Source organism: Notamacropus eugenii, chromosome 6 (assembly GCF_028372415.1).
Source record: "Notamacropus eugenii isolate mMacEug1 chromosome 6, mMacEug1.pri_v2, whole genome shotgun sequence".
NCBI lineage: Eukaryota > Metazoa > Chordata > Mammalia > Diprotodontia > Macropodidae > Notamacropus > Notamacropus eugenii.
In genome coordinates, this window is record NC_092877.1 from 31,811,769 (window position 1) to 31,831,241 (window position 19,473).

At 35.7% G+C, this 19,473-nt stretch overlaps 1 protein-coding gene and 1 pseudogene across 9 annotated transcripts in view; one reads left to right on the forward strand and one right to left on the reverse strand.

Annotated features, from left to right (window-relative positions):
* The window catches only part of BTBD10 (BTB domain containing 10), a 105,638-nt gene that overhangs the window by 33,296 nt on the left and 52,869 nt on the right, over positions 1-19,473 (forward strand). The window contains exon 1 of one of the 9 annotated variants that reach the window (XM_072619394.1): positions 7,083-7,222. The exons of the other annotated variants lie outside the window; for them this stretch is intronic. Within the exon in view, the coding sequence (XP_072475495.1) occupies positions 7,098-7,222 (125 nt within the window). The 5' untranslated portion in view covers positions 7,083-7,097. Of the gene's footprint in view, positions 1-7,082; positions 7,223-19,473 lie in introns of those variants that run through there. 9 annotated transcript variants of the gene reach the window in all.
* LOC140510791 (small ribosomal subunit protein eS17-like) lies at positions 8,356-15,286 on the reverse strand (annotated as a pseudogene).

Below are 19,473 nucleotides of genomic sequence, written 5' to 3' on the forward strand. Positions count from 1 at the left end.
TCAGTCACCCAGGCTCCCAACCTATTAGTCAGTCATTCTTGACTCTTCATTCTCTCAAACCGCCCCCCCCCATTCAATTTTTTGCTCCACCTGTCAGTTTTAATTTCATAATATTTATTGTATATATCCCACTCTCTCCTCTAACACTGCCACCACTCTAGTGTAGGCTTTCATTACTTCTTGCCTGAGCTATTATAGTAGCCTCCTAACTGTCCATTCTTTAAGTCTTTCCCTTTCTCAGAGGTAAAATAAAGGTCTGAGGTAAACATTTGAGTTCAAGTCTCCATGACTACAAATCCATCACACACTTCATTTTTCCGTGTATGTAATATATTCTTTTTGGCCCTTTGTTTATTGAAATGTTCATGTTTTAAAATTTAAGTTCACAAGAAAGAAAATTCTAAAATCAGTTTTTAAAAATGGGTGGTGAGATAGTTAAGTGAAGATATTTTTTTCTTAGAAGTTTAGCAATGAAGGGAAAAGGAAGGGTAAATAGGCAGCTGAAGTGGAGGCACCGACAAATGAAATTTTTTGTTCTTTTCAAAGACAGGAGATATGAATGTTTTTGTAAGCGGAAAGGAAAGAAGAAGTCATTAGAGAGAGGTGGAAAATAGGAATAGGAGGGAAGAAATGGCTTCTAATGGAGGTGGCAGGGTGTTGTTGGCCAGATCAGATTCAGACCAGTCTAGTAGTTCAGGTTTAAGATTGAGGTGAAATGAGAAATTTTAGAACATTTAACAGTTTTTTAAAAAGTTTACTTAGTTATAGTAGAAGAAAGATATTCTGCAGGGACTCATTAAATTCAACTTCTCTTCCTCAGTATGGGCCATGCTTATCTGTCTATCAAAAGCCTTAGGGAAGAGCTGATGACTTTATTGCTGTCTTCTTGTACCTATGGGAAGTTACATCAGCAACCCAAGTTTTGTTCCTCTAAACTATTTACTGTAAGTCTTGAGGATGTTTTTTGTTACTTTTTAAAGAAGAAATTAACCCAGCCTATGTACCAAATATTGCTTCTATTGTAGGAGAAATGAGAACACAAGTGGAAGGGTGAGTCTTGGCAAGGCTGTACTCTGACTCTGGAGCAGAGAAGAGGATAGGTATGAGTAAGATACGGAGACATTTTTGAGGTATGGAGGAAGTGAAATAAAAGATCTCTTGATAGATTTCCCAAGTCTTCTCAGTAAATTAGACAGGGTTATTATTGGAGAGAGAATGAGATTGAGGTAGAAGTTGGGGATCAGCCACTGTTGAGGATTTGTAGAGTTTAAGCACAGAAAGGACAAAGATGGTAAGGGATTCAAAGGTGAAGCAAAACAGTTTTAAGTTGTCTCAAGTTTCTAAAGAGGATAGAAATGGACTCTAAAGAGAGGGAGACCAGATCTTTTTTTTTCCCGTGCAAACTATTCTATCCATTCTTCCCTCTGCCAATATTGTATCATGATCATTTTTGAATCCAGGTATAGAAGGTGAAATTAAAAAAAATTTTTTTAACTCAAAATTTAAACAGAATTTGCATATACAACAGCAGAATTAAAAAAGAATTTTCTAGAAATTGTGGATTTTCATTTCATGTTATTTGCTTTCTTAAAAGTATGTAATTTTACACATAGTTTTTTTCATCACTATTCCTAAGAACCCCTCCTGTACTTCCTGTAACTCCTCACTCCCCATTAAAAACTGAAAGGGGAGGAAACACCCTTGTAAAAAATAAAGCATAGTTAAGCAGAACAAATTCACATAGAAGCCATGTCCAAAAATGTATGATTATTTCTTCTAGTGTACATATCCTGTTGGAAGGTGAGTAACATACTTCATTATAGATTCCCTAGAGACATTGATATTGCATCGATCAGAGGCCTTATGTCTTTTAAAGTTTGTTTTTCTTTACAATATTGCTGTTTATGTGTAAATTCTTCCCTTGGTTCTACTCACTTTACTCTGTGTCAGTTCATACTATCCAGGATTCTCTGAAATCATCTTTTTCATTATTTTTCATAGCATAATCGTGTTTCATTTTTGTTCAACCATTCTCCAGTTGTTGCCACATCCCCCCTACATCAGAGTCAGAAAACTTGTATTGCTTGCTGCTATCCTCCTTTTCCTATTTCTACTTTCCCCATGTTGAGTTTGATTTATTTCTATCCCAGATTCGTGTGTGTGTGTGTATTTAACCTTCTTTTGTCCATTTGAGAAGACTGAGATTCATCTGATCATGTTGCTTATTCTTTCTTCCATGTTTGTATGTTCTTATGTACCTCAATTATAAGAAATAACAAATTTTACCTCCTGCTTCATCCTTTCTCCATGTAATGTGTTCTTCCTTTGTTTCTGCTGTTCAAGCCCTCTGAACAACCAACCCACCCCCACATTGTCTGTTTTTCTTATCGAACTCCCTTAATATTTTTTAAAGTTCTGATGGGGCACTTGCTACTGTCCTACTTATTAGAATGGAAGCGCTATATATTGTCCAGCTCCTTTCACTTTCTCAAATAAATTTACCTATTAAGATTTCTCTGGACTCCAGTGTTTATATTTCAGAGTTCCTAATTAGCTCTAGACTTTTAATCAGAAATGCTTCAGTGTTCTCTATTTCACCGAAGGTCTGAGTCTTCTCCTGTAAGATTATTCTCAGCTTTGCAGGGTAAGCTGTTCCTGATTATAAACTTACATCTTTTGTCATTTGGAATATTGTATTCCACGATCTCTTAATTTATGCCCAATCTTAATGTGATTCTTACAGAAGTTCTTCAGTATTTGACCTACTACTTTTTGGATGTTTCAGGTATTTTTATCTTTGATGTGGGAGCTCTTGATTTTGGCTATGATATTTCTGGGACTTTAACGTTCGAAATTTCAAGAAGTGATTAGTGGATTCTTTTGATTTTTACTTTGCCTACTTGTTTTTGTACACACACAGAATCAGGCTCTTTTTTCATCATGGCTTTTAGAGACTTCCATAGTTCTTCAGTGCTCTCTTGATGTATTTTCCAGGCTTAGAAATATTTTGTATTAGGTAGTTTATGCTTTTTTCTTTTTCAATCTTTTAAATTTGTTTTAAAATTTCTTGCTGACTTTTGGAGTTACTGATTTTGGGGGGTCTAATCTGGTTTTCAGGGAGTCTGTTTTTTGGGTAAAGTTTACTGCCTTTCTCTTCCAAACTTTTTCTTCTTTCCAATTCTTTCTTCCATCAGCAGCATTTTATTTTTTTAATCTCTTGCTTTAGTTCTTTCAAGTATTCATGTATTCCTTGCAGGAAATTCATTTTTTCTTTTTAGTCTCTGCTTAAATTGTTTTGGAGTTGCTTATTTCTTTTGGGGCTATCTAGGTTTGCAATAATCTTTGATACTGGTTAGTGTATTCTTTGTCTTTGTTTACTCATTTCTTCAACTTTAATTCCTGAATTGGGGGTTTGTGCCAGGCCTCAGCTCTGTCACCTGCTATGTTTTTGAGTATACTGAGGTTTTTGGTCTCACCCTGGGTCTTCTGGGTTCCTACACTGAACTTGTCTTTGTGACATATTTCCTTCTCCTCATCTTTGAGGTTACAGTGATGCATCTTCATTACCCTCTCTGGTCTTTTCAGAATGGAGAGTTAGGATCCTTAAAGCCCCTCCACACCTGGGTTGACCTTGGGTGAATGCTGTTGCTTGGGACACTGAAAAAATCTCACCCTGAGGTTTTCTGGCCACTCTGGACCTTTCTTGTGGGACCTTCCTCTTGCATCTATACCCAGAGCCTCCTAGGCTACACATTTCTCTGAGTAGTCCCTGGTCAGGCTGGGAAGCTGCTCCTGCTCTGTTCTTTTTCCTTTACCCTTAGACTTCTGGATGAGTTTTTTGTAGTTTTTGGGTTGAAAAAGTTACTTTAGTTTTACGTTAGATTTCTTTATTACTATTTGGTCTGATAAGAACTTTAGAGTTGGGCAGTTTGCTCTCATTCAGTCATCCTTCTTGGATGTAAATAGAAAAATTTAATAAGCATACATGTAATCTTATTTTTTATTTAACTCATTGTTCTTTCCTGTAGAGACTTTTAATTTCTGTCATCATAATTGCTCACATTCACATAGCATATTAAAGTTTCTAAAGTATTATCTTCAGAACAACCCTATGAAGCAAGTATTAATTAACTCCATTTTATAAATGAGAAAACTAAGGTCTTGAATTCTTAAATGATTTGCCTAAAATCATACCTTTGCCCAGTAAATATTTGATGTACTATTTAGCTCATTTTTTGACTCCTCATCTCTCTTCAGTGCCATGCTTTGTCTTCCATTGTACTTATTTTTCTTCTTTGTTTTCTTAAATGAAGATTCTGATAAGCATCCATCTAAGTTTGTATTCAAATCATTAGTCAAAGTTCTCAAAAGATTTAATGACATTGCTGGAGCAGGCCAAGAGAGCTCTCCTCCTCTTTGTCACTCTTTGGATCTGGTAATTCAGGTTAGTTCCCTATTTACCTAACTATATTATCATCTAGTTCACTTCTTTGAGTCTTCTTCACAAGTGTTTGATGAGAGATTTTTGACAAGTACCTTGCCGAAAACAAGGTAAAATAAGTTAATTTTCTTGATAAACCAGTTTAGTAATCCCATTTAAAAAAAAAGGAAATGACATAGGTTTGGTATGACCTTTATTGAGAAAAGCATTTTGTTTATTAATAAGCTCTCATTATGTTGTAAGGCACTGTTCTGAGTTCTAGTATTATACTATGTATATGAGTATGTACAGAAATAGGTTTTTTTAAGGGAAAAAAATAGTTTTGGTAAAAACGGCATACTTGCATAATTGTCTTATTGTCACAACTTGACATAGTTCATACTGAGTCTTAAGCACTCAGTAATATAGCTTACATTTATGTAGTGCCCTATAAGTTAGAGCAATTTACTTGGATTACCTCAGTTGATTCTCAAAACCCTGGGAAGAAACTGGAAATTAGGGGAAATAGGGAAGACATTCTCACATAAACATCATCAAAATACTGCATTTGTAAGACTTTACTTATAAAAGTATATCTATTCATTAATTGGCTTTCCCAGGATCAGATAGCTAGTAAGTGAAACAGTTCTTTCTGTTGTTTCATGTTTCCTCACGTTTAGTGAAAATATGTAGACACAGAGATGGGCATATTTTCTTCCTACCTTTCTAGTCTTCTTACACTTTGTTCCTCTTTACATACTCCACAAGCCTCCTTGCTGTTCTTTGAAGAAGATGCTTTCTTTCTCCCAGCTCTGAGTGTTTTTGCAGATAGCTGTCCTTCATCTTTCTCCTCGTTTCTGCCTCCTTTGGCTTCTTGTATGTCTCAGCTGATCTTCTGCAAGATCCTTTCTCAGTTCTCCTTAGTCATGATGCCTTTCATCTAAGACTACCCTCCATTAATCCTGTATTTAGCTTGTTTATATCTGGTTATTTTCATGTTGTCTTTCTCCCATTAGAGTTTGAACTCTTTGAGAACAGGGGCTGCTTTTTTTTTTTTTTTGTATTTCTTTGTATCCCCAGTGCTTACAGTTCCTGGTATAATGTAGGTGTTTAATAAAAGCTAGTTGAATGACACAGTCACATAATTCAATTATGATATAAACTCAGGAGAGTGTATATATGGGTGTGCATGTTTCCAGCTCTCCTACGTACTAGTTGTGTGACTTATCTTCACTGCAGCTAATTTTCCTCATCTATAAAAGGGAGATGATAATATTTACAGTCCTAGTACTATTCAAGTAATCCAAGAAAAAGATAAAATTAAGTCCAAGGTTTTAGAAAATAAAGCGGTATATGCAAAATATTTTGTAAACAGTATGTATAAAATGTAATCTCTTTTAGAAGATATATATTAGAATTGTAATATAAAATACATAAATGCTATAGATTAGATTTGATTCTTTGGGCTTGCATTATTTTCTAATGACAAGCACAGTTGATTTGATATATTAGCAAAGAGCCTTGAAACTAATAAAATTTTAGCATATGTTTTTTAACTAGGGTTTTGTGTTGTGTTTTGTTTTTTTTGCAATACATAGAGTTTTGATAATTTACCCCACATTTTAGCTGGTATTTTTGCTAACAAGCTCCTAATTCTTTTTCTGAAGTTAGCCAAAATTGTGGCTATCTTCTCTAAATTTTTAGTAGGTCAGAGGAAAGCTCTTTGCTTTAAAAAAAAAAAATATATATATATATATATATATATATATATATATAAAATATCATTCCATATGATACAAATTAGATGCCTAAAGCACTCTAACTATGGACTCGAGGTACTTTGGAGGACAATCACTGTATCAAATTCAGACCTGCAGCCTGCTCAGGTTACCAAAGATACATGCATCATACATTCAATATGAGACTTTGCCGCAAGGTTTCACTCCCACACGGTGAGCGCATGCTCTGTTCTTCATCTGGGCCTGAATGAAGACTGAGCTGGCCATTTACTTTATAAATTATAGACTGCAGTCTCCACAGCTGTTTAGAAGATAAAAAAAAGTTTTGTTTCTTTGAAGAGTAGTACTTAGTTTCTTAAAATCAAATAGCATTTCTTGAACTTTATCCTTTGGTCTTAAATTCAAGCGTGGTCCTTCTTGAAAGATCACAAAATTAAAGGTGAAGATACGTGATGGGAAAAGAAGTTTGCTGCATCATTTTCAATTGGCTTTCCCCTGCTTTTATTGAAACCTGGAAGCTGGCAATGATAGAATTAGCTTTACAGATGGCATTTGGCAGTGTACCGCTAAGCTCTCTTCTCTCAGCCTTCTTTCTCCTGTCTGTCAATTACAATATCCAATGGCTGTTCAGAGATGGAGAAATGGACCGACCACAGCTCATATGATGCTGTTAGGTTAGAGACGTCAGTGCTGCACTACCCACGGCTGAGTCAGTGACTGTGAGAAAATGAACTGAATTAATATCTGGAAGGGGGTTGCGTCTCTGAACGTTAAGCAGCCTAAATAACTGCAACAGGATTATTGCACTTGGAAGGCAGAGAAGCAGGAGAAAAGCTAGAGGAGTTGGGTATATGTGAGAGGAATAAGATTATTTTGAATGGTTCAAAGGAATCTTGAGAAGATAATGGAAATATCAAGTGTGCTAAACTTTGCTAGTAATGCTCAAGGATGCTGACCTGGCTTTCACTGCTGCATTGTTTGAAAGAGCAGAGCTCCTTTGTGCTCTGATTTCAAAAATTTTTCCTTGCTTTTGTGTGTCTACCTTGTCATGTTCAACAGAAAGGTGTGTATTCATTTATTTATTACATGATAATCTCTGGGGTTTAATAAGAGATAAACATGGAAAAGTGCTTGGGCCCCTTCTCCCCTTCCCTCCCCCTAATTTTGATCACTTAAATCTTTGTATACTAAAGGTCATTCATTCTTTCTCTCTTTAGTATCAGATTGTTTTAAAATAAATGGCATGTGTTCTTTTTTCTTTTGTGTTTTTGGTGACTTTTTATTTAAAAAATGTACTGGAATCTTCCTGTGACTTGAGACTGCATTAGATTTGGTAATCTTTTTGTGTGAGTACCATCAAAAATTATTTAAGAAAAAATTAATTTGGAATTTGTTTTTGTTGCATCTTTCAAAAAATTAAATCCAAGGGGAGAATAAAGTAAATGAAATCATTTTTAAAGAGCAAAAAGTTAAATGTTCCTTCCTTTAAAAAAGCATTTTGAATCAATACAACCAATTATTAGTTAAAGTAATGCTGTTGTGATTCATTAAAGAATAAAAATTGTTGATCAGATGATTTGGTGATTGTCAATTTGAAACAAAAAGTAATCTATATATAATTTTTCTTTAAAGAGATGGTACAAATTGAATTTGTTTCCAGGATTGTCAATATAGTATTTTCAGATGGAGTAAGTTGTATTACTGTCATGTGTTTTTGTTTTAGTAGACTGAGAGAAAATTGTTAAATTCAGAAATCAATATAATTTAAAACCTTTTGGCTTATATTAGCCTCTTCTTTGCTTTCTCTCATCCCTCTTATCTTCACTCAGTGAATACTTTTATCTACTTACTAATGTTGGAAGGACTTCTTGAATATTTCATATTTAAAAATTTTTTTTTAAATTTTATATGCTTGAATAAGGGATAAAAAGATAGCCTTCCATGTAATAAAAGAAAGTGCCAGTGGCAATCCTCATTTCACTCCTAAAAATTTGAAACTTTCTATCAGTATCATGTTAACTTACTGTTTAGGCTTGCGTTTTCTATTGTCACCTGATTTATATGTATTTGCTAACTTTTATTAGAGTAATATAACTGAATAATACCTATAGATAGAAATCTTTTCTGAATTTTTCATTTAAAGTATTCTGCACTCTTGAATATCTCATCTGGATTTATGCTAGGTAAAGAAAAAAAGCTAACTAATTTTGGGGGGAAGGGAAAGTGTTACCCAGTTTATTGGAAAGATGGCAGAAGTAAATATTAAATAGCTCCTCTTGGTGTTTTGAGGTTCATTCCAACTGTGGATTGAGTAACTTGCAGACTGGACAAACTACTAAAGTCTAAAAGTTTCAATATTTGTTTGGTGTCAGGGTCCACTTCAGGGATATAGCTTTTCCTCCCGTCTTCTTTCTACAGTTTGCTAGAGATACCTTTCAGACAGCCTCTCTGGAGCCATTTCATCAAATGAGTAACATATCCTGTGATTTTGTTGTGGGGCTGTTGATGATACCCTCGTAATGTGCTTTTGTTTGTGTGGAAGTTGTTGCCCAGGCAGATGTTGTACTTTTTGATGATAACCTTCTTCATAGTCTTGGTCAAATTAGATCGTAATTAACTCTGGAGAATAAGGAGAAATGACAGCAACTTTTGTTATCAAATTTTTATCCACCCAAACAATATATTTAGTTTTTTTTCTTATTTCTTTGATGCTTAGCAACAGAGATAGAAACTCATAGGGAAAAAAAAAGCAAGTGCTTTATGCCATCCCCACATCTCTATTGCCTTTTCTAGTTCTCTCAGATTGTTCTTTGAGGGTGAGGTAAATAACTATAGTGTTCTTAGCTACATAATAATTTATAATTTATAAAATAAGATAATTTATAAAAGATAAAGACAAATGTTGTCACTGGGGGAAATGGAAAATGAACTTCTTTAATAAAGTTTCTTATTATAATGTTAGAGATGAGCCTTACTTTCTTTAAGGGTAAAGAGAAATGGTTGAACTAGTTTATTTCTAAGGGTCCTTCCAGACCTGACAGTCTGTTTTTTTATAAAATCTGGTATTTAGTTTGAATTATATGACCATTAAAAATGTTATTTTCCATTTTTCCCATTCTAGAAATTAAACATGTAGAGGTTATTTTGCTATAGGAAAAAGCCTTGTAAAAATTACATTTAATTTTTTAAAAAAATTTTAAATCAACCTAGAAATGCTAATTGCCACCTTTTAAGATAATTCTATTGTACATTTTTGGAGTACAAAGGATTTTTACATTCTTATGCATTATCTATTCAGTAGTCCAGTAAGAGAATTAATCTAAGTTTTATCCCATTTTAAAGAATATGGTATTGAGGCTCACACAGGTTAAGAGATGTGCCTTAAGTCTTACTCTTAATAAGTAGTAAATATGAGACTCAAATCCCAAGACTGGTCTTTAAATTTATTTAATTACATCAGCTCTCATTTTCTTTCTGAGAATGTTTATAATCTTTTTTTTTATTGAAGTACATATTTTTTCATTAGTTGTCAGGCTGAGGTATATCTTGAGAACCTTTGCTCTTCAGAACACATTATTCCATTCCCAAAGTTTGATGCCTAGGATCTTGTATTTTATCTGGAGGCATTCTGTGGATTCTTTTGATTAGCATTTTGATTTTTGTGTTCAGAATCTCCTGTTCGTTTTTTGCTTTATGGTGTTCAGATTGTTTTTACCTGTAAGTTTCTTGGAGACCTATTCTCTATAAGTTGTCTTTTTACAATTCTTTTCTTAGAAATAAACTTTGCTTGTTATAGAGAGACATTTTCTTTTAATGTTATTGTCTTTTACTTCTCTTCCAGATCAACCTTCACTTTCATGTATTTGTTTTCCCAGTCAGTTATTTTCATTTTTCTGTTTCTTTGATGAGACTTGTCACCATGGATTCAAATTTTTCTGTCGTGTCAGTTATTTCTACTGTACAGGCCATGAATTTTGCTTTAACAATTTTTATTTTTTTTAAAACAATTTAGGAACATTCTGTTGTGATTCCATGCTCCCTTGGGAATCTACAAGGTCCAATCAGATGTTGGTTCATTTTCCGTTGACCTGAATTATTTATTCATACACGTCTGGACTATTTCACTTGATTTGGAAACCATATTCTGTTCTGTAGTTAATATCATCCTTATTGATTTATCTCTTTTCAAGGTGTTTGAGTTTTCCCTTGTGAGATTTTTGGTAATATCAGTTCTTTTTTTTCTTTTTAATTCTGCGGCTTAACTTTCTGGTTCTCTTTGATGGCAATTTTTCTTGGGTTCTGAACCTTAGAGCTATATTAGCCTCCCCTCATGCTGATTAACTCAGGTTTTGTTTCCCTTAGTTCTTTCTTGAAGTAACTTCTTGGGGACAAAACTCACCTCTGTGAAATACTGGCCATTTTTTCCCTGGGTTTTGGTAAAGGAGTGCCATGCAGCCACATACACATCCTGCTCTTCAATTCTGAGTTTTATTTCAGCATTTTTAAGAGTACTGCCTTGATGTTCTTCAGCATGAACAAGCTTCTCTTTTTTGGTTTTCTATCACTGGGAAGGAGGGTGGTGCTAGAAATGTGTTTTATTGTAAGTCTATTGTGGGTTAGCTTGTGAGAGCTCTACTGTTGGGAGTGTGGTTGTGGGAAGAAGTAGAGTGCTGAGAAAGTGCATTGGGGTAAAGGAATTGTCCTCTTTAATGTTCATTAAATTGTTACCTTGTTTAGGCTATTGATGTCCTAGACTACTATGCAGCTGATAATGCTTTTGGCCATAATTCCTATTTTGGAGAGGTTTAGAGATGAAAAAAATTCTCTAGTTCTCCATATTGTTCATCATGTGATACTCCTTTTTCATTTATAGAAAAAGGAACGGAGACTTTTTTTTTTCCCTTCATCAGTCCTTTGGAATTGTGGTTTGTTATGAAACTGACCAATTCTTAAGTGTCTCAAAGTTTTTCATTTTTTTGTAACATTGTGTAGATCGTTTTCTTGGTACTATTCACTTGATTCTGCATCAGTTCAAATAAGTCTTCCCAAGCATCTATGGAACCATCCCTTTCATATTTTCTTGTAGCACATTATTGTTCTGTCACATTCATGTATCCTCCAATGGATGAGAAGAAAAAAAATCTAGGAAAAATAGGAATAAATCTAAAGGTATGAATTTAGGTTAAAAACCAGCTGCACAAATTTAATTTCAGGAAGATATAGCTTAATAACAATTTAAGTGAAAAAAGACAATATTTTAGATGTTTTCCACATGCTGTGGTTTCCAGAAAAGCTAATGTAATTACAGCTAGTTAAAATGTTAATGAAAATGTATAACTAGGGTTAAAGACATTGGAAGTAGTATATGTCCTTTGCTCTAGTCAGGTTATATTTGGAACCATGTATTCACTTCAAAGTGCCACATTTTTAATAACCATCTTCAAAAATTTGAAGTCTTTCAGTTAGAAGGAGAATCAGACTTACTTTATGTACCTATAAAAATCAGAACTAGATAGAAGCAAGAGTTACATATAGGAAGAGAGATTTTTGGCTTAGTATAAAGAACTCTTACAGTTAGAGATGTCCAAGATTGGTATGCACTGTCCTATAATGTCTTGAGTGTTTTATAAGATGTGATCTTTTTCTTGAACTCTTTGTCTGTCCTTTTTAAGATATGTATTGTACTTTGATGATCTTGTTTCTGTTTGTACTTCTGTTGATCTTTGTCCAGATTCTCTTCACTGTGCTCCCTTCTGGTTCTGGATTTCCTTACGTGACTGTTTCTTATAACTTGGTGGATAAATATAAGCATTTGCATTTCCCCCTTCCCTTTGAGCTTAAAGATTTTTTATTAATTTTTAAGACTTCAGGGGGTAATGTGTATGTCTCTATATGTGCATATGCACATATATATGGATATTTTTGGTACTTTTAAAAAACATTGCCATCACTTTCCAATATAAATAATGACCTTTTTAACAAGGGACAGTAGTTAAAGCTAACAAACATTGACCATTTCCCTATTTTTGTCCAGGTTGTCACCAGCTTTCTAGTCAGTTTCCCATCCTTGATTTCTTTCTTTTTTTTTTTAATTTAACTTTTAACATTCATTTTCACAAAATTTTGGGTTACAAATTTTCTCCCCTTTTATCCCCCCCCCCCAAACACCAAGCATTCTAATTGCCCCTATGACCAATCTGCTCTCTCTTCTATCATCCCTCTCTGCCCTTGTCTCTGTCTTCTCTTTTGTTCTGTAGGGCCAGATAGCTTTCTATACCCCTTTACCTGTATTTCTTATTTCCTAGTGGCAAGAACATTACTCGACAGTTGATCCTAACACTTTGAGTTCCAACTTCTTTACCTCCCTCCCTCTCCACCCCTTCCCTTTGGAAAGCAAGCAATTCAATATAGGCCAAATCTGTGTAGTTTTTGCAAATGACTTCCATAATAGTTGTGTTGTATAGGACTAACTATATTTCCCTCCATCCTATCCTGTCCCCCATTACTTCTATTCTCTTTTGATCCTATCCCTCCCCATGAGTGTCGACCTCAAATTGCACTCTCCTCCCCATGCCCTCCCTTCTATCATCCCCCCCACCATGCTTATCCCCTTATCCCCCACTTTCCTGTATTGTAAGATAGGTTTTCCTACCAAAATGAGTGTGCATTTTATTCTTTCCTTTAGTGGAATGTGATGAGAGTAGACTTCATGTTTTTCTCTCACCTCCCCTCTTTATCCCTCCACTAATGAGTCTTTTGCTTGCCTCTTTTATGAGAGATAATTTGCCCCATTCAATTTCTCCCTTTCTCCTCCCAATATCTTTCTCTCTCACTGCTTGATTTCATTTTTTTTTTTAAGATATGATCCCATCCTCTTCAATTCACTCTGTGCACTCTGTCTCTATGTATGTGTGCGTGTGTGCATGTGTGTGTGTGTGTCATCCCACCCAGTACCCAGATACTGAAATGTTTCAAGAGTTACAAATATTGTTTTTTCATGTAGGAATGTAAACAGTTCAACTTTAGTAAGTCCCTTATGACTTCTCCTTGCTGTTCACCTTTTCATGGTTCTCTTCATTCTTGTGTTTGGAAGTCAGATTTTCTTTTCAGCTCTGGTCTTTTCATCAAGAATGCTTGAAAATCCTCTATTTCATTGAAAGACCAATTTTTCCCCTGAAGTATTATACTCAGTTTTGCTGGGTAGGTGATTCTTGGTTTTAGTCCTAGTTCCTTTGACTTCTGGAATATCCTATTCTATGCCCTTCGATCCCTTAATGTAGAAGCTGCTAGATCTTGTGTTATCCTGATTGTATTTCCACAGTACTTGAATTGTTTCTTTCTAGCCGCTTGCAATATTTTCTCCTTGACCTGGGAACTCTGGAATTTGGCCACAATGTTCCTAGGAGTTTCTCTTTTTGGATCTCTTTCAGGCAGTGTTCTGTGGATTCCTTGAATATTTATTTTGCCCTCTGGTTCTAGAATCTCAGGGCAGTTTTCCTTGATAATTTCATGAAAGATGATGTCTAGGCTCTTTTTTTGATCATGGCTTTCAGGTAGTCCCATAATTTTTAAATTGTCTCTCCTGGATCTATTTTCCAGGTCAGTTGTTTTTCCAATGAGATATTTCACATTATCTTCCATTTTTCCATTCTTCTGGCTTTGTTCTGTGATTTCTTGCTTTCTCATAAAGTCCTTAGCCTCCATCTGTGCCATTCTAATTTTGAAAGAACTATTTTCTTCAGTGAGCTTTTGAATCTCCTTTTCCATTTGGCTAATTCTGCTTTTGAAAGCATTCTTCTCCTCATTGGCTTTTTGAACCTCTTTTGCCAATTGAGTTAGGCTAGTTTTCAAGGTGTTAATTTCTTCAACATTTTTTTGGTTCTCCTTTAGCAGGGAGCTGATTTGCTGTTCATGCTTTGACTTCATGTCTCTCATTTCTCTTCGCAGCTTTTCCTCCACCTCTCTAACTTGATTTTCAAAATTCTTTTTGAGCTCTTCCATGGCCTGAGCCCATTGGGTGGGCTGGGACACAGAAGCCTTGATTTCTGTGTCTTTGCCTGATGGTAAGCATTGTTCTTCCTCATCAGAAAGGAAGGGAGGAAATGCCTGTTCACCAAGTCTTATTTCTTTTCCCTTTTCTGGGCATTTTCCCAGCCAGTGACTTGACCTCTGAGTATTTTCCTCACACCCACCTCGCCTCCTGATCGTCCCAGCCAGCGTTTGGGGTCTGAGATTCAAATGCTGCTTCCAGCCTCAGGGCTTTGGGCAGGGGCAGGGCTGCTATTCAGTGTGAGATTAAGTTCAGATGCTCAGGTTGGGGCAGGGCCGCCTCTCAGGCTCAGTTCCCTCAGGGAGTTTATGCACAGACCTTCAACAGTGGATCCAGGCTCCTGTCTGCTTGGGGAGCCCCGGTCTGCCGCTGCCCCTCAGCTTCTGTCTCCCGAGGGGGCCCGAGCCATGGGGGCACCCCACTCCCCCCTCGACCCGCCGAAGAGACTCTCTCACCGACCCCCGTCACCTGTGGGTGGAGGGACTTGTGCGGCCGCTGGAGATCCCGTCCCTGAAGCCTGCTCGGATCTGTTCCTCTCGGTGCCCCGGCTGTGGCAGGGCTGTACTCAGCTCCCAGTCCCGGCGCCCTGCCCGCAACGCGCAGGACCTTTTGCGAGAGGTTTGCAGGTCTCTCCGGAACAGAAATCTCCCTCACTCCAATGTTCTGTGGCCTCTGGGTGCAGAATTCGCCGTGAGTTACTTCTTTGTAGTTGTTCTATGGGTTGTGGGTTCAGAGCTATGTGTATGTGAGTCTTTCTACTCTGCCATCTTGGCTCCGCCCATCCTTGATTTCTTACTGCCCATTTCTATTCCTCATTTCCATTCAAACGACCACACTTTAGTTAAGGCCCTTATCATGTCTTTCCTGGACTATTGTTTTAGATCCCTAATGGATCTCCTATCTTCAAGTCTTCTCCAGTCCATCTTCCCTGTAATTTTTTTAAAGCATAAGTCTGACCGCTTCACAGCTTAAAAAGCTCTGTTGATTCCTTTTTGTTTCTAAGAAAATATACAAACTTTTCTGTCATTTAAAACCCTCCATAACCTATCTCCAACCTACCTTTTCAGCCTTATACATTACTTCACACACTATTTACTCCCTCTAAACTGGCTTAAAAAAAAAAAAGCACAAAATTTCTTTAAAAAAACCAAGCAAAAATATAGCCAGTTCCACAAAAGAACATTTCTGTATACAAAGTAGAACAGAAGAAAGAGGACTGTATGAAGCTACAAATTTGCATTATATACAACATGTCTTTTAAGAAAAGTATTTAATTCAGTGTATTACTTTCAAAGCTGCCTTTCTTGTCTGCATTTCCTTTCAAAATTCCTTAGAACCTCTTCTTATAAAAAAATATTTCAATGCCTCTTCTTTTTTGGGGGAATGTTTTTGCTTGTTTTTTAACTCCCCTAATCTCTTCCTGTAATTAAAAAAAGTCATAATCCTTTTGAAAAATGTATATAATTAAACATAACAAATTCACACATTTGCCACATTTAGCAATGTAAATTTCATTCAGCATTTTATGTTCATCACTCTTTGATCTGAAGGTGCATCATTATGTGTCTTCCTGAATAGTGTTTGGTTAAGCATTAATTAGAGTTCAAGTCTTTAAAAGTTTTTCTGTCCATCATTGGGAACTGTATAAATTGTTCTCTTGGTTTTACACAGTTCATCAGTTCATACAGGTCTTTTCAGGTTTCGCTGTTAGTATTCCTTTTCTCATTTCTTATAGTGCAACAATATTCCAGTACATTCCAACCATTCCTGTATTAATAAGCATCTCCTTTGTTTCCATTTCTTTGCTGTAACTAAAAGAGTTGCTGTAACTATTTTTTGTACATGTGGATCTTTTTCTTCTTTCTTTGATCTCCTTGGGATTTAGGCTTAGTAGTGATAGTTCTGGGTAAAAAGGTATGCATGGTTTAGTGATTTTATATAGTTCCAGGGGCAACTACGTGGTGCAGTGGATAGAGCACCGGTGCAGGAGTCAGGAGGACCTGAGGTCAAATCTCACCTCAGACACTTGACACTCACTGGCAGGGGGACCTTGGGCAAGTCACTTAACCCCAGTTGCCTCATCCTGGGTCATCTCCAGTCATCCTGATGAATATCTGGTCAATGGATTCAGTGGAGGCTCTGGAGGAGAAGTGAGGCTGGTGACCTGCACAGCCCTTCCTCACTCAAAATAAAGTCAAGTGCAAGTCATGTTATTATTTCTCTGATGGCATGGTCTTCTTTGGCAACGAAGGATGAACACACAAATAGTCTTTGCAGAATTATGATTAACTGAAATAGGTTCATTTTTCTTGTTATTTACCTACCTTACAATATTATTTTTGAGTATCAAACAAAATGCTATATATATATATATATAGAGTACTTTGCAAACCTCAAAGCGCTATATACATGTTAGCTTTTAGGATTTTTTCAGTCTCTGAGGCTTCCATCAGTGCACATCGTAATCTATCCATGCCTTCTCATTCTGTGCAATTTTTTCTTGTGTTCTCCCTTAGAACTTCCACAGGGGATCCATCTGTTTGGTAGAAGCAGTCCTCTGTATATTTTTATATTTTATGTTTACCACTATAGCATTGAGACTTCAATCTTTTTCCTCTTTCACTATGACTGACATCTCCTTTTCTGATCAGAATACCATTCAATACTCTGTTTGCCTGTATTGAGCTACATGCCAGGGAACATGCTTGCCACTTGTTTAGATTGTACATTATGGCTGAGCTTAGTTAGCAGCAGTTACATGAATTAAATGAATAACTTCACACACAGAAAATGGGTCCCTTCCTAACAGCAACAACAGTGGCTAGTCTTTATATAATGTGAAGCACAAATATCCATCTCATTTGACATACTATTTAGCAGTATTAAAACCTGTCAGCACAAAGATTTGTAGAAACTATTCCTGCATTGACTCTGCTTGTTATTCTCCCTTCTTTTGCTAAATCTTGAGTAAATGGATAAGTAAAAATCATAGTGTACCCTAGGTTTGTGGGTTTTTTTCTTTGACATAGATACACAGGGACTTTTGGTATTTAGATATGAGGAAAATTGCTATTTCAAGTGAAACACAAGTGCCAGCTCTTATCTAGGACTCAAAACATCTCAATAGGTTAAATAAACAGCTTTTTTTTTTGGAGGGGTGTCTATTTTTATAGGAGACAGATGGCAGATGAGTAAATACATATCAGGTATTCCAAAAAAGAAAAAAGAAAATCCTGGGGTATGTTTTGTGTGTGTGTGTGTGTGTGTGTGTGTGTGTGTGTGTGTGTGTACATATATGTATGTGTGTGTATGTGTATATATATATATATATATATTTCAATTTCTACATCAGCGTCATAGTTCATATAATAATGAGCTCCCTAATGCACTTTGTAAAATTGAAATGACTTCTGAGTCTTTAAAAATTCCTCAGATGCTCAATATAATTTCAGTAATGAGTATAAGTAAGTACTTTTTAAGGATTTTCTTATATAGCACCATATGTATAAAATACTTCATAGAACTATATATTCATTGTTGTAGGTACTTTTATTTCCCTGATTCAGTTTTTAACTCTTCTATGACTTAGTAGACAGTCTTTGAAAGTTGTGCAGGTGAAAAATTCATTGTCTTATATTCTGGTGGTGAAGTTTCCCAAATATAGCCAGGCTGCTTCTCAGATGGCAGGCATACAAGTGATTGATACTTGAAACTTTTCTATCTTGACTTAGAGCCTTCTAGTGTTTGTACTCCATTAGCATAATCTTGAGACCCAGTGTTGTTTTCATTTCTTGATGAAACACTACAATATTTATTGTAGTGGGTAGAGACATGTATAGTAGATCACTGGACAAAAAGTCAAGAATAGAACTTTATTTGTGAGGTTGTTGTGAAGATTAAATGAGATATGGAAAGAAGTTGCTTTGCCTAACTTTCAGGTGTTGTACTACCAACTTGACTTTGGCCAAGTCATTAACTTTTGTGAGCCTTATTATCTTCATTTGTCAAGTTGAGGGGGTTGATTGCTGAAATCTAATAGTTAAATATTCCATGCTTTTACATACTACTTTGTTAGATCCTACATAAACCACATTTATGTGTGTGTGTGTATAATCACAATACAAGTTTGTATCTATCCATAGTTATATATTTATTTAATTTCATTTAATCTCTAGAAGGTACTTGCATGCCAAGTACAATTCAGCTATGTCTCTGCAAATGCTAGTCCTCCACTTCCTATTTCAGTATTCATCCATCCTCATTTTTCTTAAGTTCTACTCTGTGAAACTTTTTAGTCTATAGTGATCTCAGGTTATTTATCTACTCCTGAAAAAAGGTTTTTGATGCCTTTGTATTATAATCCTTTGATATTGATAGAATTCACTTTTTATAATGATTTATAATGCAGCATAAATATGTGTTAAAGAAAGCATTAGCCATCTCTTAATACAAAATAACATCTCCCTTCAGGACACATCAGAATGATTATATCTATAAGCTTTACTTAATCTTTTTTTGATTACCTAGTGACAATGGGTTGACGTTATAGAGAAATCAATTTAGCTTTGTCAAGGAAGTTTTTCTTTACATCAACAGAGCTATTTCAAAGAAGAATGGGCTGCCTCAGGAGGTAGCAGGTTCCCCATTGGGCATGTAGGGGAGGGAGGTTAGGCAAAGACTGAGTGACTTCCTCTTGGGTATTTGTAGAGGGGACTCTTTATCTGGTATAGTTGGGTTGGACTGACTCTATAACCTCTGAGGGTCCCTCACAGCTCTGAGGTTTTGTGAATTTGTGATCATATTCTACCTTTTATATTCTCATATTATTGATTGGTATTTAGTTTTCATGTATACATATCTAATCTCTCAAGTGAAATTATAAACATTATTTAAGAATATGGACACTATACTATTTTCTCCCCATAGTGCTACGTGTTATTGTGTAGATATATAAATATTTGTTAAGTATAATATAGACTTTATCAGAGCAACTAGTTCCCTAACTCTTCTGGATACCACCATAAAGAAAGCAAAATTGATCTACCACTTGACTTTCCACCTCTCCCCTTTACTTTTATTCCTACATGCACCTCCAACTGACTTCTGAATTTTTTGACTAGAACCTGTAATTTACAAATCCCTCAGGGAAGTGTTGATTTGCTAAAAGCCATCTCACCAACATTATAATTGGAAATTTGGAATCATTTTTCACCTACTATGTTATCCTCTCATCAGTCTCCTTTCCTCATCATACATGGCTGGCT